This window comes from Palaemon carinicauda, chromosome 40, assembly GCF_036898095.1.
Source record: "Palaemon carinicauda isolate YSFRI2023 chromosome 40, ASM3689809v2, whole genome shotgun sequence".
Taxonomy (NCBI): domain Eukaryota; kingdom Metazoa; phylum Arthropoda; class Malacostraca; order Decapoda; family Palaemonidae; genus Palaemon; species Palaemon carinicauda.
The window spans coordinates 9569357-9588000 of NC_090764.1; the positions used below are offsets into that span (position 1 = coordinate 9569357).

Consider the following 18644-nt stretch of genomic DNA (forward strand, 5'->3'; position numbering starts at 1 on the left):
TGCCCATCTAGTGTACTATTGAGAATATATGGCAGTGCTCGATGATAAGCCATTTCTCCTTTGTCTTTCAGATCCTCTTGTCATTAACCTTCTGTCTAGGAATTCTTCCTGCCCTACAATTTGTGATTTTTTATTTCTTTCACTAATTATTTGTTCAATGTAATAGTGACTTTTTGTTCTTTTATTTGTACGTTGGTGTACAAAGTAGTAGCCATTTCTTAATATTTATTCATATTGTAATATGTTGGCTGAATATATTTATCTCTACATCTAGACACTCAAATTGGAGTACGGTATTCAAGCCAAAGGCCGTTTTCATTGTTGTTATTCAACGGTATATTTTCTCTCAACAATTTCTACCCAAAAATATTATGTTTTTAATAAAATTCCTAATAAATGTACCTAATACTCGAGAGAGAGACAGGCTTTAGCGGTAAATATACAAAGTTTCATTGGACTTTTAAAAAAGGACACCAATCATCATGTGCATTTCAATTGTATGATATAACCGTTGACAAATTGGATGGTGATGACAAAAAATTTGCATTTATAAAGCAGAATAATTGTTTGTAACTTTTGATTTAAAAAAGCTATGTTTGAGCTTCAGTTTTATTAACCACTTACCCAACATATTTTACAGTGCTACACTGCATTTTTGAAATATATAAATTCAGACAAATATTATATGAGATATTAATTTTTTATTAAAGCAGATACTGTATACAGTACTGTGTCTATTTCAAAACCAATTAAGCAGCATAATGACATTTTTTTTATTCACTATTATACAATTAAGCTCCTCAAATATTGTATCCTCCAACGAAACTATTATACAGGACTGGATTTTAATTGCGCTACAATATAGCAGTACATAAGCTACATACTACTATAGCAAACATTTCCTTTTTAATCTCTTACCACTTCCTAGAGGACTCCAGTCTTGCAGGAAATAAGAAAATAAAAATCTGAAACCACCAAACCTGGAAAATCTAACTCATTTCTAAAGGAAGGAAAAATATTTTGAGCATCTGAATGTTTATACTTAAATAACTATCTTGCATGTGCACTAATACACTCCCTTCCCAGTTCTAATGCTATTGCTACATGAAACAAACTTATTGCTAAACAAAGAAAATTAGCTAAAAAATTAAGTAAAAGAATTAAGAGAATTTTGTATTTTTCCTAGCTATACAAAAGTGAGTCCTTTTAAATAGGAGATGACTTCAGAACAAGCCAGAAGGGCCAATGAATTTTATTAGTCAGCTGGTTAATGACAGGTGGTGCCAGGGGCACCCACACCAACCTGCCACTATTTTCCTTGAGCCCAGGAACGAGAGGGTGGTTGATGTGGAAAATGTAATTTAAAGGACTATGAAGTTCATACTAAGGAGAAATACAAATTAGTTTTAAAATTTGTTAATTATTCCTAAACATTTACAAACCTTCCATCCTTTAAAATGTGGGACTCGGTCATTGTTGGGAGGAATTTCCCTTAAAACTGAACTAGAATGTATTTCCTTCCTGGTCCCACATAAGAGCGAGGTAGGTGATTCTAAAAATCTTCTAATAGCTCAACATATCGATATAGAAGCTGTTTAGTACTATGTCATGGAAAACCTATCTTCTTGATAGGGAGATATTGTCAGAAGTGTCAAACTAAGCACAAAGTTACCTTTAAGCAGACATAGTAACCTTTGCTGTCATCCCTGCTGTTAGTAGTATTGTACTTCTTAATGAGTGCTTTGATATTCAGATAGTAGACGAATTTACCATACGTGCAGCTGTGATTTAATTCTAGAAAGCCTAAACTCTTTGGTCTCCTTTGTACTGTACTGTGCTTGCATGTTGATATACTGGTCCTGTGGCAGGGAATATGTTATTTCTTTGGTATATCCAGTTGTACTGGCTTCCCTATTCCAGCCTAAATGGGGAAAGTCCTTGATGACCATACAGTTCCAAAACCCCCAAAATACCAGACTGCTCAGCACAGAATCATAATGCACCAACAGAATGATTGGGGAAATCACTAATTCATTTGCATAAACGGAATATTTGCCTAACCAGAAAAACTGTCTATACCGAAATTGGCAGCATCTACTTAATTTCAATTTGATATGGCACACAAAGGTTGATCCTAAATGCTTGGTTCAGAAACAGCAGTCGTAGCCTATGCTTCTAATTATGGATTCCCTTTATGTGTAACATGAATCTAGTATGAAAAGCTGAATCAGGTGTTACAGAAAAATGTTATTTTCATTAGTAAAATAAATTTTTGAATATACTTACCCGATGATCATGTAGCTGTCAACTCTGTTGCCCGACAGAAATCTACGGTCGGGATACGCCAGCGATCGCTATACAGGTGGGGGTGTACACAACAGCGCCATCTGTGAGCAGGTACTCAAGTACTTCTTGTCAACAAGAACTCAATTTTCTCCTCGGTCCACTGGTTCTCTATGGGGAGGAAGGGCGGGTCCTTAAATTCATGATCATCGGGTAAGTATATTCAAAAATTTATTTTACTAATGAAAATAACATTTTTCAATATTAATCTTACCCGATGATCATGTAGCTGATTCACACCCAGGGTGGTGGGTGGAGACCAGCATACATGTTAACAAAGAAGCTAAGTATCCCGTATCTTATTTTAGCCGTTATTCAAAATAACAAACATAAAATAAATAAGTACCTGGTAAGGAAGTCGACTTGAACCCTTACTCTGCCTTTTTAAGTACGTCTTCCTTACTGAGCCTAGCGATCCTCTTAGGATGCTGAGCGACTCCTAGGTGCTGAAGTATTAAGGGCTGCAACCCATACTAAAGGACCTCATCACAACCTCTAATCTAGGCGCTTCTCAAGAAAGAATTTGACCACCCGCCAAATCAACCAGGATGCGGAAGGCTTCTTAGCCTTCCGGACAACCCAGAAATATTTCAAGAGAAAGATTAAAAAGGTTCTGGAATTAGGGAATTGTAGTGGTGGAGCCCCCACCACTACTGCACTCGTTGCTACGAATGGTCCCAGAGTGTAGCAGTTCTCGTAAAGAGACTGGACATTCTTAAGATAAAAGACGCGAACACTGATTAGCTTTTCCAAAAGGTTGCGTCGAAAATATTTTGCAGAGATCTATTTTATTAAAAGGTCACGGAAGTTGTGATAGCTCTAACTTCGTGTGTCCTTACCTTCAGCCAAGCTTGGTCTTCCTCATTCAGAAGGGAATGAGCTTCTCGTATTAACAGTCTAAAAATAATAGGATAAAGAATTCTCTGACATAGGCAAAGATGAATTCTTAACTGAACACCATAAAGCTTCAGACGGGCCTCATAAAGGTTTTTAAAAAAGAACTTAAGAGCTCTACAGGACATAATACTCTTTCTAGTTCCTTTCCAACCATATCGATAAGTTTGGAATAACGAACGATATTGGTCAAGGCCGAGAAGGCAGCTCGTGTTTGGCTAGAAAACCAAGATGTAGAACATGTAGCCGTTTCGGATGAAAATCCGATGTTCTTGCTGAAGGCATGAATCTCACTGACTCTTTTAGCTGGTAAAGCATATCAGGAAAAGAGTCTTAAAGGTGAGATCTTTCAGGGAGGCTGATTGAAGTGGTTCGAACCTGTCTAACATAAGGAATCTTAGAACCACGTCTAAATTCCAATCAGGTGTAACCAAACGACGCTCCTTCGTGGTCTCAAAAGACTTAAGGAGGTCCTGTAGATCTTTATTGTTAAAAAGATCTAAGCCTCTGTGACGGAAGACTGATGCCAACAAGCTTCTGTAACCCTTGAAAGTGGGAGCTGAAAGAGATCGCTCTTTTCTCAGATATAAGAGGAAGTCAGCTATTTGAGTTACAGAGGTACTGGTCGAGGATACGGATACTGACTTGCACCAGTTTAGGAAGATTCCCCACTTCGATTGGTAGACTCTAAGGGTGGATGTTCTCCTTGCTCTAACAATCGCTCTGGTTGCCTCCTTCGAAAAACCTCTAGTTCTCGAGAGTCTTTCGATACTCTGAAGGCAGTGAGACGAAGAGCGTGGAGGCCTTGGAGTACCTTCTTACGCGTGGCAGACGTAGCAGGTCCACCCTTAGGGGAAGAGTTCAGGGAACGTCTACTAGCCATCTAAGTACCTCGGTAAGTTATTCTCTCGCGGACCAGAGGGAAGCAACTAGTGTCAACTTTGTCCCAACGTGAGAGGCGAACTTCTGCAGTACCTTGTTGACAAACTAGAACGGAGGGAATGCATATAGATCTAGATGAGACTAATCTAGTAGAAAGGCATCTAAAAGAACCACTGCTGGGTCTGTTGAGAGCCTCTTGGACATCGAGGTTGCGAAGAGATCCATGGTTGGATGGCCCCAAGTGACCCAAAGTCTCTTGCATACATCTCTGTGGAGGGTCCAATATGTTGGAATTATTGTCCCTTCCTACTGAGACAAACTGCTAAGACATTCAAGTTGCCTTGGAAGAAATTTGTTACTAGTGAAAAGTCAAGACCTGTTGAACAGGAGAGGAGGTCACTAGCGAACTCGCACCATGTCAGAGAGTAGGTCCCTCCTTGCTAGGAGATGAACATCAAAGCAGGGAGTTGTCCGTGTTAACCTCCATTACTTTGTCTTGAAGGAGAGACCTGAAGCTTTTCCAGGTCAGACTTACTGCCAGAAGCTTCTTGCAGTTAAAATGCATTGTCCTTTGACGCGAGTTCCATAATCCCGAGCATTCCCTACCGCCTAAGGTCGCACCCCAGCCTACGTCCGATGCGTCTGAGAAGAGAACATGGTTGGGAGTCTGAACAGTCAGGGGAAGACCCTATAAAAGGTTGAAAAAGTCCTTTCCTCAGGTTAGACCAGACTTATCTTCCGGAAACCGGGATCGAGACCGCTTGTAGCTTCTTGTCCTTTTCCAGTGAAGAGCTAGATGAAACCGAAGAGGACGGAGGTGTAGTCTTCCAAGTGACACCAAATGCACCACGGATGACAGTGTCCTAACCAGACTCATCCACAGCCTGACAGGGCCGTATTCCTTCTTCAGCATCTTCTGGATGGATAGCAGGGCTGGGGATTGATCTTCTCGTTCAGCCATGTCCTCATCAGAGGGTTCCTCATCCGAAACTGATGAGGAAACGGCAACGGAGTGGGCAACGTCTGACTCGCTGAATCCGGTCGCACTGGTGGATGCGTGACGGAGCCGGACACAAGATCATGGTACTGCTGCACAGTCTGTGAACTGTCAACCATGGGGAAGCGAGGAAGTACAGCGACAACCCGAAACTGTCTAGACTGTCTGGGTAGTACAGACAACTCCTTATCGGGTTGCTGAGGTTGCCGCACTGCGTCACAACAAGTCACCTCTGCTGGTTGTTGAACGTCTTCCCAGTGACACACTGACTCCGTAAAAAAATCCTCTATCAAGGACTAAGCTTGGACTGCATGTCTTCCAACAAAGCCCAAGGTCTATGGGAGCAGGTGTGGCAACAGACGGGGTTAGCGACTGAAGCGGAACCATTTACCCTCCCTGGAAGCATGTTATGCTTAAATAAAAGTCCATAGGAGGCTAAGCAGCTTAAGGCTCCTCTCCAAATGACAGAGTCCTCAAGGGAATATCAGAAGGAGGGAGAACAGCACTTTCTCATCTACAGGAACCATATCCGAGAAAAGCTAGGTTCTCTCAGTGAGGGTTTCACTGGTGCAAAAGCAGCAGACCAGAAGGCAACGTATGAAACTGCTTGACAGTCTGTGAACTGTCAAAAACTGAACTGTCAACCACAACAGGAGCGTGAGGACATACAGCACTGGTGTATAAGTAGCAGACCAGAAGGCAACGTCATGTAACTGTATGACAGTTTGTGAGTTGGCAACAACCAAAGTTGTGTGGGGAAGCCTCAACTCCTGACTGACTAGTTTGCTGCTGGCGAGTGGTGGTAACCACAGTGTGTTGCGGAGGCTGACACACCGTGTCAAAACACGGCAGCTTGTGGTAGCTCACGCACGGCAACGGAGTGCTCTGTGTGTGGGAGTCCTCATACATCTGGCAGGGTTGACTTGTGCATGGGTGGAGGAGCTCTCACAACAAGAGTGTGAGAGCAGGAAGCCATGCCGGGCGCACAACCGTGGGAGGTGTAGGCCCACGGGTGCATCGTCAACCTTCTCCGCAGTCGGAGTGTGGGAGCTGGCAACAACAAAAGCAGAGTGCTGGAGCGTGGGAGGGGCTGCGGTGGGTTGAGGAGCATGCGGTATGGTATGCGGAGCATGCTGTAAGATATGCGGCTCATGCTGCATGGTATGCGGAGCATGCTGTAAGGTATGCAGAGTATGCTGCATGGTATGCGGAGCATGCTGTAAGGTATGCAGAGCATGCTGCATGGGCTGCGGAGAATGCCGCATAGTGCTGGAACCCGGCAGCTCTACAGAACCTTCCCACTGCTGATGCGGTAGCTCACGCATGTTAGCAGATGGTGCAGCAAGAACATGCGTCTGGCAGGGTGGACTGCGCATCGGTGGTGGAGCTCTCACAGGTGGAGGGTGGGAGCAGGCAGCCGCAGTATCTGCTGAGCGCACAACCTCGGCGGGTTGTAGGTTAACAGGTGTATTGTCAACCTTCCAGCATGATACTCCTGCATGAAGGAGCAAGCTGAGACTGTATAGTCTGCAGCATGGACCACTAGGGTCTATGAAAGACAACAACAAACGGAGCTACTGTCCGTTGTGACTGAGGGTCTAAAACCGCTGGTGCGGCAACAGACGGAGTTACTGCCTGTTGCGGTACCACCTTGCCTCTCTTGGGAGGTGTGCAGTTGTCGTACTGCAGCAAGTCCGAACTGACCCAGTGGCTACACCTAGGCCGTTGGACTTGCGCGGAAGGGACCGACTTGCACTTAAAAGCTGCAAGATTTGGTCCATGGTTTCTGCGAGAAACCTCTTCCGCAGACGAGGAATAAATGGGCTCTCTCGTCTTTGTGTGGGTGGGGTGATCACGTCGGCAACGTGTGTAGATACACCCGAAACCACGGAGGGAAACGTCTGTTCGTTGATCAAGGCCTGTGGAACCCATAAGTCCTTCGACATTACTTCTCCCCTGGGCTTGGGAGCTTGTAAGAGGTATCGGACTAGGTGAACAACTGGCACGAACAGACGAACCCTCGAACGCAACACTGTAACACTTTGCGCATATCACTTTATTATCACTTTTGATTTTCTGTTTGCACTTATTTCACTGAACTCGAAACTTTAAGTGGTTTGTACCTGAAACACGCAATCCTATCCTTCATTAAAAGGTAGTAATTGCGAAAACAGTATTACAATGTAACAGAAAAACATAATGAAAGATAAAGAATTCAGTGGCTGGAAAAGAGACTAAACACAAGATCAAATAAACTACGTTTAAAATCTCTCACCGCATAAAGCCTGGGAACAAGAATAAAACTCTAGAAACGTTTTACCTTCTTCCCCTATAGCGACTAGGGAGAAGAGCAAAAAACGAGAACAACGTTACCCGCTTGAACGAAACGTTTATCCTCCTCTCTCTCCCTCCGTCTCTATCTCTCTCTCTCTCTCTCTTGACTTAGAACCTGAGAGATGAGCCCAATTATATATATCGTTAAAACATATTATTTGTTAAAGGAAAAAAACTGAAAGGTTTCCCAAATAAAAAGTTCCTTTATTAGAATTAAAACCATTTAAGCTAAGAAAGAATGAACGAAACGCTAGAATCGGTTTACTCTTACTGCAACGTGAAACCGTGAAATACTCTCTCTCTATCGTAACGATAGAGCGCAAGTTGAACGTTCTGAACGTCAACAACTGCGGAGACTAAACAAAACGTTAGTTCAACTTTGAAAACAGTACGAGACTATCAAAGAAATTCTTAACAGGAAAAACGATATGACGGGCTCAATGTTAATTAACTTCGGTTCCAAGTAAGGACCGCCTACTATTAGGAAAGGTCGTATATAAACAAACATAAAAAAGGGATTTTGACGAAGGAAAAATCTATTTCTGGGCGAGAGACCTGTGCCGCGCAGTGAAATGCTCCTTAAGCACCATTTCAAAGGAATATAACTGCTAATATTACCAGAGAAAAAATGTAAAGGAATGCTAGGTTGAACTAGCTCGCTCACCTAATGGTGTCGGTATAGACTGGGGCGAAATACCAGAGGTCTCGTACCATTTAGACTTCTCCTCTTCGAAATCCCCCAATAGTGAGGTGCCGTTCAACCTCCCCTGCCTCGCAGACCAGTACTACTAACTCAACCCACGCTTGCCCATCACTCCTTACAGCACCCTTAAGTTTGGGGTCTGAACAGGGGGGGAGCAAATAGGGTGGGTTCACTGGGCGGCACAGGTCTCTCGCCCAGAAATAGATTTTTCCTTCGTCAAAATCCCTTTTCTGGGCTCAATCCCTGTGCCGCGCAGTGAAATAGTACCAGAGAAAACGAACCCAAACTTTATTAACTATACGGGAACGAATAAAAATCAACATAACAAACAGTGGTTTAATCAAAAGTTAACGTAGAAGACGGACGTCTTTAATAACATCAGCATGATAAGGTATAATATCCCAGGAAGGGAAGACAAAAGAACATTAACTTAAAACAAAACCAATTAAGGTCAAACACTGGAACAAATTACATACACTTGAACACTAAAGAAATACAGTTGGTATGGAAGAATAAATTGAACAATGATAATAAAATGGCAATGTTACGAACTAGGAACACCCATGGGTGTGATACAACAAACCGAACTCAGGTAGGAACTGTAAGTGAGGCAGGTAAGAGGAAGAAGGTGGAAGATATAGGATTCAGGGATTAGTTAGAAGGAATTTGTCCGGGGGATACCACGCTCCCTGCAGCTACGGTAGCGAGTTGAAAGGCCTCTAATTGTTTAAGATAGTGCCGCTTGAACACTGAGGGGGATTTCCATCCGGTATATTTAGAGATATCTGTAAAGTTCATATGATGGAAAAAATTTATTGAGGTCGCTACCGCCCGAATGTCGTGGACGTGAGGAAAAGACTCTGGATTGGCCTGTTTAATAAAATACAAGATCTGTTGTCTGATCCCTTTCAAAGTTATAGTCCCTCCCCGCTCCCTGATGAACAAGGGTCCCGAGGTCTTATAGGAAGTCCTTGATAGAAAGGACTTTAGAGTGGTAACCGGGCATAGGGAAGGATCCTGAAGGAGAGGGATGATTTTCCAGGAGGACCATCTATTCTGAGGGTCTTCATTTTTGGCCAAGAAGACCTTGTCTGGGGAGAGGAGGACCTCTCCTGACGGAAGGAACTCTATGTGGCCTGGATCCCTTGATAAGGCAGCTAATTCCGAAATCCTGGCGCCAGATGCCAAACTCACGAGAAAGAGAGTTTTCCTGAGTAGAGGGATATACTCACATGAATCGTTGACGGTTTCTGACGCTAGTTTAAGAACATCATTGAGAAACCAGGAAATCGGGCTAGGACGAGAAGATGGTCTCAGTCTGGCACAGGCTCTTGGGATCGAAGCTAGCAATGAATCTGTTAGATCTATATTAAAGCCGATTAGAAAAATCTTCTTCAAGGCAGACTTGATGGTAGTAATAGTGTTGGCTGCTAAGCCCGACTCAAACAAGGTTCTGAAAAAGGTTACCGTTAGGTTTAGTGTCATAAAGTCAGTACTAGAATCTTTCAAAAACTTAGCTAGTTTTTTGACCGCTGAGTCATATTGACGAAGAGTGGAGTCTCTCTTGTCAGATTCTAAAAATAAAGTATTCTGGGGGTCTATGTTAGCCCCTTTGTGTGCCGCAAACTTCATGAAGTCCATAAAGTTAGGGTGGTCTGAATGTTTGAGGAAGCGAACACAGTGCACGTTTGTACTATCTGGGTCAAAGTCGGGTTGGGAATCTGGTGAGGGTGGAGATTCAGCTCCAGTAAAAGAGGAAACCAATTGCTCTTGGGCCAATTGGGGGCCACCAGGGCTACTTGACCTTTGAAGGTTCGAAGTTTGTCCAGCACTTTCATCAGTAGGTTCACCGGTGGGAAAAGGTAAATCCTTTCCCAGGCGTTCCAGTCGAGAGACATGGCATCCGTGGCGTAAGCCCGAGGGTCCAGGTTGGGGGCCACATAACATTTCAGCTTGTGGTTGGATTCCGTCGCGAAGAGGTCTACCTGGAGATCCGGCACTTGGAAGAGGATCCATTGAAAGGATTTGCGATCTAGTGACCATTCTGACTCCAACGGTACCGTCCTGGAGAGTGCGTCTGCCACAACGTTCCGAACTCCAGCCAGATGAACGGCGGATAGGTGCCATTGGTTTGAGGCCGCCAGGGAGAAGATTGCCACCATCACGTGATTGATGGGACCTGACTTGGAGCCCCCTCTGTTTAGACAACGGACTATGACTTCGTTGTCGAGGACTATCCTCAGATGTTGTTTCTTGGCCGGGGAAAGACGTTTCAAGGTTAGTAAGACAGCCATGGCCTCCAGGACGTTTATGTGAAATTGCTGGAACATTGTGGACCAAAGGCCCTGAACTTTCCTGTGTTGGGAGTAGCCTCCCCAACCTGATAGGGAGGCATCCGTGTGGATGACTATCCTTGGAGGGGGGTACTGCAACGGAACCGATTTTGATAGGCTCTTGGCGGTTGTCCATGGGAGAAGCCTCTTCCGAAGAATGGGAGGAAGGCGTGTCTTCTTGTCCCGACGTTTGGTGTTCGCTCTGGAGCGCCAAACTCGGTTCATGTCTTTCAGTTTCGCTTTCAGAAGGAGGTCTGTCACTGAAGCGAATTGTAGGGACCCTAGAATCCTCTCCTGGTTCCTTCTGGAAGTTACCTTTTCCCCGAGAAAGCGTTTGGTATTTTTCGCAATCTCTATCCTCTTGGACCTGGGGAGACATAGAGTGTGAGAACGTAGGTCCCACCGTAATCCCAGCCACTGAAATTTGGTCTTTGGTGTCAGACGAGACTTTCCGAAGTTTATCTGGAATCCCAGAAACTGAAGATATTGGATCACCTTGTTTGTTGCCTTGAGACAATCCTCGACGTTGTCTGACCAGATTAGCCAATCGTCCAGGTATGCGACGACTTGGATTCCGTGGGATCGGAGTTCCTGAATGACCGATTCCGCCAGTTTCGTGAAGATTCTGGGCGCGATGTTGAGCCCGAAAGGCATCACTTTGAACGTGTAAGCCTTGTCGTCCAGTCTGAATCCTAGGAATGGGCGGAAGTGTCTCGCTATTGGAACGTGATAGTAAGCATCGGTAAGATCGATGGAGGTGGTGACGGCCCCACGGGGAAGCAAGGTTCGCACCTGCGAGACGGTAAGCATGTGAAACCTGTCGCATTGAATGGACAAGTTTAGTCGAGACAGATCGAGGATGACCCTTCGGCTGTCGGAGTCTTTCTTCGGAACGCTGAATAAGCGACCTTGAAACTTCAGATATTTCGTTTCCTTGATCGCGTTCTTGCGAAGAAGATCTTGGGTAAACAAAAGTAGGTCCGGTGTCGAGGGTTGATGGAATCTGTTCGGTGGAGGAGGCCCTTCTATCCAACTCCACCCCAGGCCCTTGGAGATTATGCTGAAGGCCCAAGGACTGAATTTCCAGCGACTCCGGAACACATAAAGTCTCCCTCCTACCTGAAGACCGTCAGTAGTTGGAGGTTTTACCGCCTCGGCCACCACGTGACCCTTTTCCACGGGAGAAATATCTCCCTTTGCTTCTGTTCTGAAAAGAACCCCTCGAACCGGGGCCCCTGCCTCGTTGGTATCCTTGGGAGGAAAACCGGGACTCATAGACCGGGTTATAAACAGGAGAGGTAAACGAGTTCGAAGCCACTTGGTTTTCAGGGACGAGGACATACTTCACTTGGGGCTGAGACTTGGAGGTGGAGGGTTGGATGCCCTGAGAGACCGGGGCCGACTGGACTACTTGAATAGGTTGGCGGAATTGGGTAGAGCTATAAGGGCGTAGCCTTTTTCTGCCCCGGGAGTGAATGCTCGATTGTTCGAACTTCCGTTTGGGAGTGAGACCCCAACGGACTTTGAGGCTCTGGTTCACTCTGGCAGCTTCGCTCAATACCGAGTTGACCATGTCCTCCGGGAAAAGGTCCGGACCCCAAGCAGAGGCTTTAATGAGCTTATTTGGCTCATGGCGGATAGTGGCTTCAGATAAGACATGCTTACGGCAACGTCTTTTGGCCACCAAGAAGTCGTAGCAGTCTGCTAACAAAGATTGCAGGGTGGCTTTAGTCATAACTTTAAAAGAGTGTTCCTCGTCATAAGTAAGAGAAAACATCTCCGCCATAGTCGAGATGTTGAGGCTCCGGCTAAACCTAGACCGGGACTCGAACTCGAGTCGGATTAAGGTTTCAGGTAGTCTTGGGAGGCGTTCACTGAATTGCGTCGATGCACAGTCCGCGGATAGCTTACCAGAAGTGAATGTCGATTGAATGTTAAGCCAACATTCATTATCTGATGGGAACAGCAGAGATGTAGGATCTGTCTCCCGGAGTTGTGGCAAAGGCTTATCTTCGGTCACTGCCTGAAGGGCTAATTCAACCATTTTGGTGACGCAAGGAGTGGGGGTCTGTTCGTCCACAAGAAACATGGTGTAAGTACTCTTGTGGGGGGTCAGCATGGTGTTTGTACAACCCCACTCATTTAAGGTTCGAACCCAAACAGACTGAGCCTGTTCCTTCGGAAAGATAACGGTCTCTTTAGGGACCTTATCTAGTCGGACAAGAGCCTCTTCCGTAAGCCGGGCGAAGCCGGGGAAAGGAAATTGAAGACCGGGAGGGAAGAACTCAAAATCTTCAAAGGGCCTGGTCCCAAAACCCTCGATGGTCAACATTCCGTCCGTGAAAGGACAGTGGAGCGCCATTTTCCACGGGTTGTTCTTCGTGAAGGGTGGAAGTTTTGAGGCGTCCGGGATGAGGAACTGCTGTTGTTGAGGCAGTCCACTTTCCAGGGTATCTAGTCTTCTGGTGACGGCAGAAAGTATAGAACTAATCTGCTCTGTAACGACCCTCGACAACATATTCGTGAGGGCCTCCGGGTCGAGGTTGGTTGTGGTAATTAAGGGGGATGACTGCACTCCCGGGTCCTGAGACATAGGGGCAGTGCTAGTCGAGTCACTAGGAGCTCCAGGGAGGGGAGCCTTCTTGGGCTTCGATGATCCAGGTAGTGTAGGATTCTGACGAGTCCTCACTAAAGGTCTTTTCTGAGATTTGACCTTGGCAGGAACCGAGAGCGATCTCGGGGAGGATTCGTGGTTCCCTTCAAAACCAAGAAAGGAAGAATTATTAGAAGTTGGAGAAAAAGAGGGGCTAAGAAGAGAGGTCTTAGTGCCAGACCCACCTGCCTCACTTACAACCTTACCTGTGTCAGGTTCGTCAAAAACCATGGGCTCTATGTCTAAGGTCAGAGCCGTAACATTGTCTTCAATGGGGTCCGGGTCGTCAGGGATGTCTGTATCCTGGACGAGATTGAGTTCTACGGTTTCCGCAATGTCAGCAATTATAGGAGCCGCCACTTGCCTAGGCACTGCTGCCGAAGATTTTGCGTTCGGGTAGATAAGTCTACAATAATCTTCTGAGAGGACGTAGGGCTTCCTGGCCTTTACGTTACGGGCGAAGCCGCCTACCCACAATTTCAAAGTGGCTCTTGCTGAAGTTTTAACCGCCTGGGAACTCTGAAAGAACGGGGATAAGGTTAGCAAACCCGAGGGACAAAATGATAAATGAACCCGAAGATTCATAACAGAAGTCAATGATTATCTATCATATTGATGTCGCCCAGTGAAGGGAAGTAAATACAAAAATGACTGAAAGAGGCTCACCGAATCTGAAGCGAGGGTGGAGATAAGGTCATAACAGATAAGGCAGTTGTCAGGGTGCCATACCACAATATCGTCCATCTGGATCCCACAGTCCGCGTGGGACCGACAGACAGCATGGCCGCAAGGCTGGTGAAGGACGGCCGCGCAGGCTGTCATCCGGCAACGGACCACCTGTAAAAGGAATAGTCCATGAGCATCTACTAGTTTCTCTATAAGGGGTCCCGGAGGGTCCGGGACCTGCCAGTTAATAAAATAAATGTATAGCCTTAGACTAAACATGCAGAGAACTGAGACTATTCCAATAGCAATCCGGCAGAGCCGGGTATGAAAAAGGATGCAAAAAACAGTGATGAATATATAATCATAACTAGTTCCGGGGCCCCCGTGGTCGGGGAACAGGGTTGGTAAGTAAACTTAAAGTAAACTTAAAGTACCCAAGATACATCCTTAAAGTACATAAATAGAAAACGCCAATTATGATCTAAAACTAATGTCTGTAATGAATAGGGCTCCCGGAGGGAGGATATTAATCAAAACCGTGTCAGTGTCAACCGATCTTGTAGTTAAGAGCTTGGCGGCTCCGATGTCTGATGACGGGAGGGTATGACGGGAGGGTACAACGGGAGAGCGCGGGGGGAGCCAGTGGAACCCCCCTACCTTACCTGAGGTACCGGGACAAAGGTAATGATTCATGTAGAATATAAAATAATGATATGGGATATAATAAGTCCTATACGGACGATAATAGCATGAGGTACCGTAGGGGAGGACACTCCTAATATAAGTGCTCATTCTAACAACCGTAGCTAAAAGCAAGGTTACACCAAGGTGCAGTTATACCGACTAATCACGTGTGATAGTCCCCGGTGGTCCCGGCCTTCCCCCTCCCCGACCGATGGCGACGGGAGGGGGGAGACGAAACCGCCCGGTATGAATGAATGAGACTAAGTCATACCCCGTTGGTATACTCAGTCCTCAATATGTCGGAACGTTGATGGAAGACTGAGGTACAAGCATACTTGACCCGTAAATCATAACCAACAACCATCGAGTGAGAGGAAGGGTGTACACTGAAGGGGGGGGATGGAATAACCTCCCCAACTTGTTGGGGGGGGTGTAATGGTACAGGGAAATCGCCAGTGCGCAGTGGTAGACAGGGCTACCAACTGGAGATCCCCTAATCATGACATGAAAATCCCAAAAATATGATCATAACGGAGTAAGCAATAAATATAATATCAATGCACAAATACATAAAAATAATTAATGAATTAAAAGCGAAATCACGTAAGTAAGGTTAGGCATGCAGAAAAAATATGGCGAGAGAGGGACTCGGGCGAGTAAAAAGGGAGGAGCATGACGCCATCAGGAGATGGAAAGCAGGGGTACCAACCTAGTTACTGAAGCGGTAGATCGAACAGTAAAAACAACAAAATACGCGAGAGTCCCACTCGAACCAAACGTAAAACTAGGTGGAGCGTAATAAAACAAAAGGTTTTACTAATAATAAGTGAGATGGTCGAAATTAAAGCTCCTAGAACTAGCGAAACAATCTCAATGGTGACGCTTTCCACCAACATGCACGAATGCAGGCATACCAACATAACCTACTCCTGATGAAACGCTAACACCGATATCATAGGATAACATAAAATAAATGCTATATGAAAGCATAAAGTCGGTGTACTAAATGAATATTGCTATATGAAAGCATAGAGTCGGTGTACTAAATGAATATAAGGAAAAAACTCCTAAAGGATCGAACGAATATAAAAGACGGACGAACTAACGAGACAAAGGGCAGAGGCGAAAGAAAGAACGGGGACGCCGCTCATATATAAACACTTCTCAATAATAAAAACAAAGATGACACTGCCCAATCTCGTTAAAAACTCATGGATAAGGTACTTAACTTCGATGGGGTATCTTGGGAATCGGCCATCGAGAGAAAGTTGATGATAAATCCAATGAAACACACGAAATAAAAAACTTGGACTTATATCAAACAGGTGCTTGAAAGGAGTGATGGGCAAGCGTGGGTTGAGTTAGTAGTACTGGTCTGCGAGGCAGGGGAGGTTGAACGGCACCTCACTATTGGGGGATTTCGAAGAGGAGAAGTCTAAATGGTACGAGACCTCTGGTATTTCACCCCAGTCTATACCGACACCATTAGGTGAGCGAGCTAGTTCAACCTAGCATTCCTTTACATTTTTTCTCTGGTAATATTAGCAGTTATATTCCTTTGAAATGGTGCTTAAGGAGCATTTCACTGCGCGGCACAGGGATTGAGCCCAGAAATTAATTTTTATAAGTTTATAATAAATGGAAGTTAATCGAAGAGGCCTATAAATGGCGGAGAGATATAAAATAAATCTATAACTTTGTTAAGCAAAATTACCAAAAACCTAAACACACTTCCGTCTAAGGGAAGGGTGGGTATAAAAAGTTAAAAAGAGTCTATACTCTCTTCGACACCAACACTTCCGTCTAAGGGAAGGGTCGGCCATATAAAAGTGAAAGAGAGTCCATACTCTCTTCGTCACCATAATTAAATCAAATTAATTCCAAAAGCTTGCTAAGCTAATGATAAAGCTTCCTGAATAGCGAAGGCTAAACTCTAGAGCAAATACATCACCAAATCGTGAACAATAACTCCAGAATCAACAGCGTATCCAAGTAGGTCTAGCCGGTGGCACGACAGAGGAAAATTTGAGTTCTTGTTGACAAGAAGTACTTGAGTACCTGCTCACAGATGGCGCTGTTGTGTACACCCCCACCTGTATAGCGATCGCTGGCGTATCCCGACCGTAGATTTCTGTCGGGCAACAGAGTTGACAGCTACATGATCATCGGGTAAGATTAATATTGAAAATTATGGAACCATATGACCCACACCTTTTTCCTAAAACAAAGGAAGGGAAACAGGAGGAACCAAAGCTTATTCTGAAGAATTCTATGCTAGATGATATATATTAGAATAGTTTAGGGTCGTATATCTTAGATGTCAGGATGCCTGAAAACTTTAAATCAGGGTCGTATAAGCACTAGTAGAGGAACGCAGATGGAAGAAAGGGATATGCTACTGGACTATAAAACAGTGGGAAAAGAATCATAAAACTAGAAAATTATTCCATAAAAGAAGCAAATATAAACACAGAAATTTCACCTCTTACATCCCTATTCCCCTCTCTGCACTATCTTCTGAGTGACCACAGCGATCTAGAAAATGAAGAAATAAAATCCTTATCTAAATTACAGTACATTATCCCAATACAATTTTGATTCATCTGTTCTTACTTATATTTTTTATCTGTATCATTCACCATGTCAATCATACCCTTTAAATATTATACCTTTATGAAGCTCCTTACCCTAAGCAGTATGCTGTACTGGAAAGCAAAAGAGTATAGGCCAAAACTCAGCTACTGAGCTGGATATAATACACAAAACATACCAGAAAAGATGCAAAATATCACCTGCATACATTAAAAAAATATATATAATAATAAAATGGAAAAGGCCAATTAACTGTCATATCAACAGACATGGCATGATTCTGGAGGTAACATAAAACCACCGAGCACAAGCTCGATCCCACAAAATTCCACATTTCTTTCTTGGGTGGTTCCCAGAGAGGAAGTTATAGGGGATGACCCCAGAGAGGAAGTTATAGAGGATGAGAGAATAATCTTAACTCAATATTGAAGATCAGGAATAAATCTCACACTTAGGAGTTACAGTACCTGTATTAACAATGTGACCAACAGGAAAGATTCTTCAAAATCAATAATTATGATTTGGAATTTTTACACATTAAATAAAGAATTTGATCTAATTCTGAAGTATTAATATTACCAAGATTATATTTCTAATCATTTTTTTTCCAAGTGATACCACAAGTTGCACTTGGTACTGATAGTATTACAGTCTGCTATTGCTACTAAAATAACAATACTGTACTGTATAGCAATGGGCATTGATGCTTATATTGCTCTCACAAAGGTAACCAATAGTATTGCCTTATCAACCAAATAGATAAGCAATAATACTGATTTTATCACACATATTAAAAGCACTACTGTACTTACCTTCGTCACTTATAGAATCTAAGCTGGAGCTCCCTGAGTTTGGATGAAGTCAGAGTCAAGACATGGAACATAAGGAACAAGCAGATATCAAATTAGAAAGGCTCCCAACATATAATAAGAAAACATTTCAAAATATTCAAGGCAGTTAGTAAATCAAACAAACGATCATACTGTAGTGTACAGTAGGTACATGAAAGGAAGCTTCTGAATATTTCTAATATAATTAAAAACAAAACATGTAGAGAAAAGACTATAAATTTGAGTGTAAAAGTATAGTACCTACTAAGAAACTGCTATCCTAACTCTAAAAATGTACAGTAAGTACGTTATTAAAATTCATAGTAATATTATGTGAAAACATTTACAGTATAAGAAGGTTTATTGAAGTACAAAGAAAAAGAAATGAAACTGGAAAGAAGCTAATTTTTAGACAACTTGACAGAAGAACAGGCAAAAATTATCCTTGTATTTCACTCCTTTGCTTTTCAAATTTTCTATAATTTTATTAAAAAAAGAATTGTTTTCACATAGCTGTAAAATTTGAACAAAAATTTTAGTTACAAAATCACAGTAATAATAACATCCAGGAAAATTACTCTGAAAATTCAACCCAATTATAAGCCCTAGTGTTGGCAAGCTAAAGACAAGAGTGAAAAACAGCCAAAGAAACAGGTTTTCAATCACAACAGGCTAACTAAGGGTTAAGTAGTGACTCCACTTGTTGAATAATAGCCTCCTATACTTGAAAAAA

The 18644-nt window shown here is 43.7% G+C and overlaps 1 protein-coding gene across 19 annotated transcripts in view; it reads right to left on the reverse strand.

Moving 5' to 3' along the window:
* l(1)G0196 (inositol hexakisphosphate and diphosphoinositol-pentakisphosphate kinase) overlaps window positions 1-18644 on the reverse strand; it is a 485360-nt gene that overhangs the window by 78666 nt on the left and 388050 nt on the right. For 14 of the 19 annotated variants that reach the window (XM_068363303.1, XM_068363287.1, XM_068363285.1 and 11 more), the window contains 2 exons: window positions 17894-17926; window positions 919-939 (listed from right to left, as the gene is read on the reverse strand). The exons of 2 other annotated variants lie outside the window; for them this stretch is intronic. In XM_068363303.1, coding sequence (XP_068219404.1) covers window positions 919-939; window positions 17894-17926 — 54 coding nt within the window. The remainder of the gene's footprint in view (window positions 1-918; window positions 940-17893; window positions 17927-18644) is intronic. 3 more of the 19 variants (XM_068363286.1, XM_068363304.1, XM_068363302.1) reach the window with 1 other exon arrangement.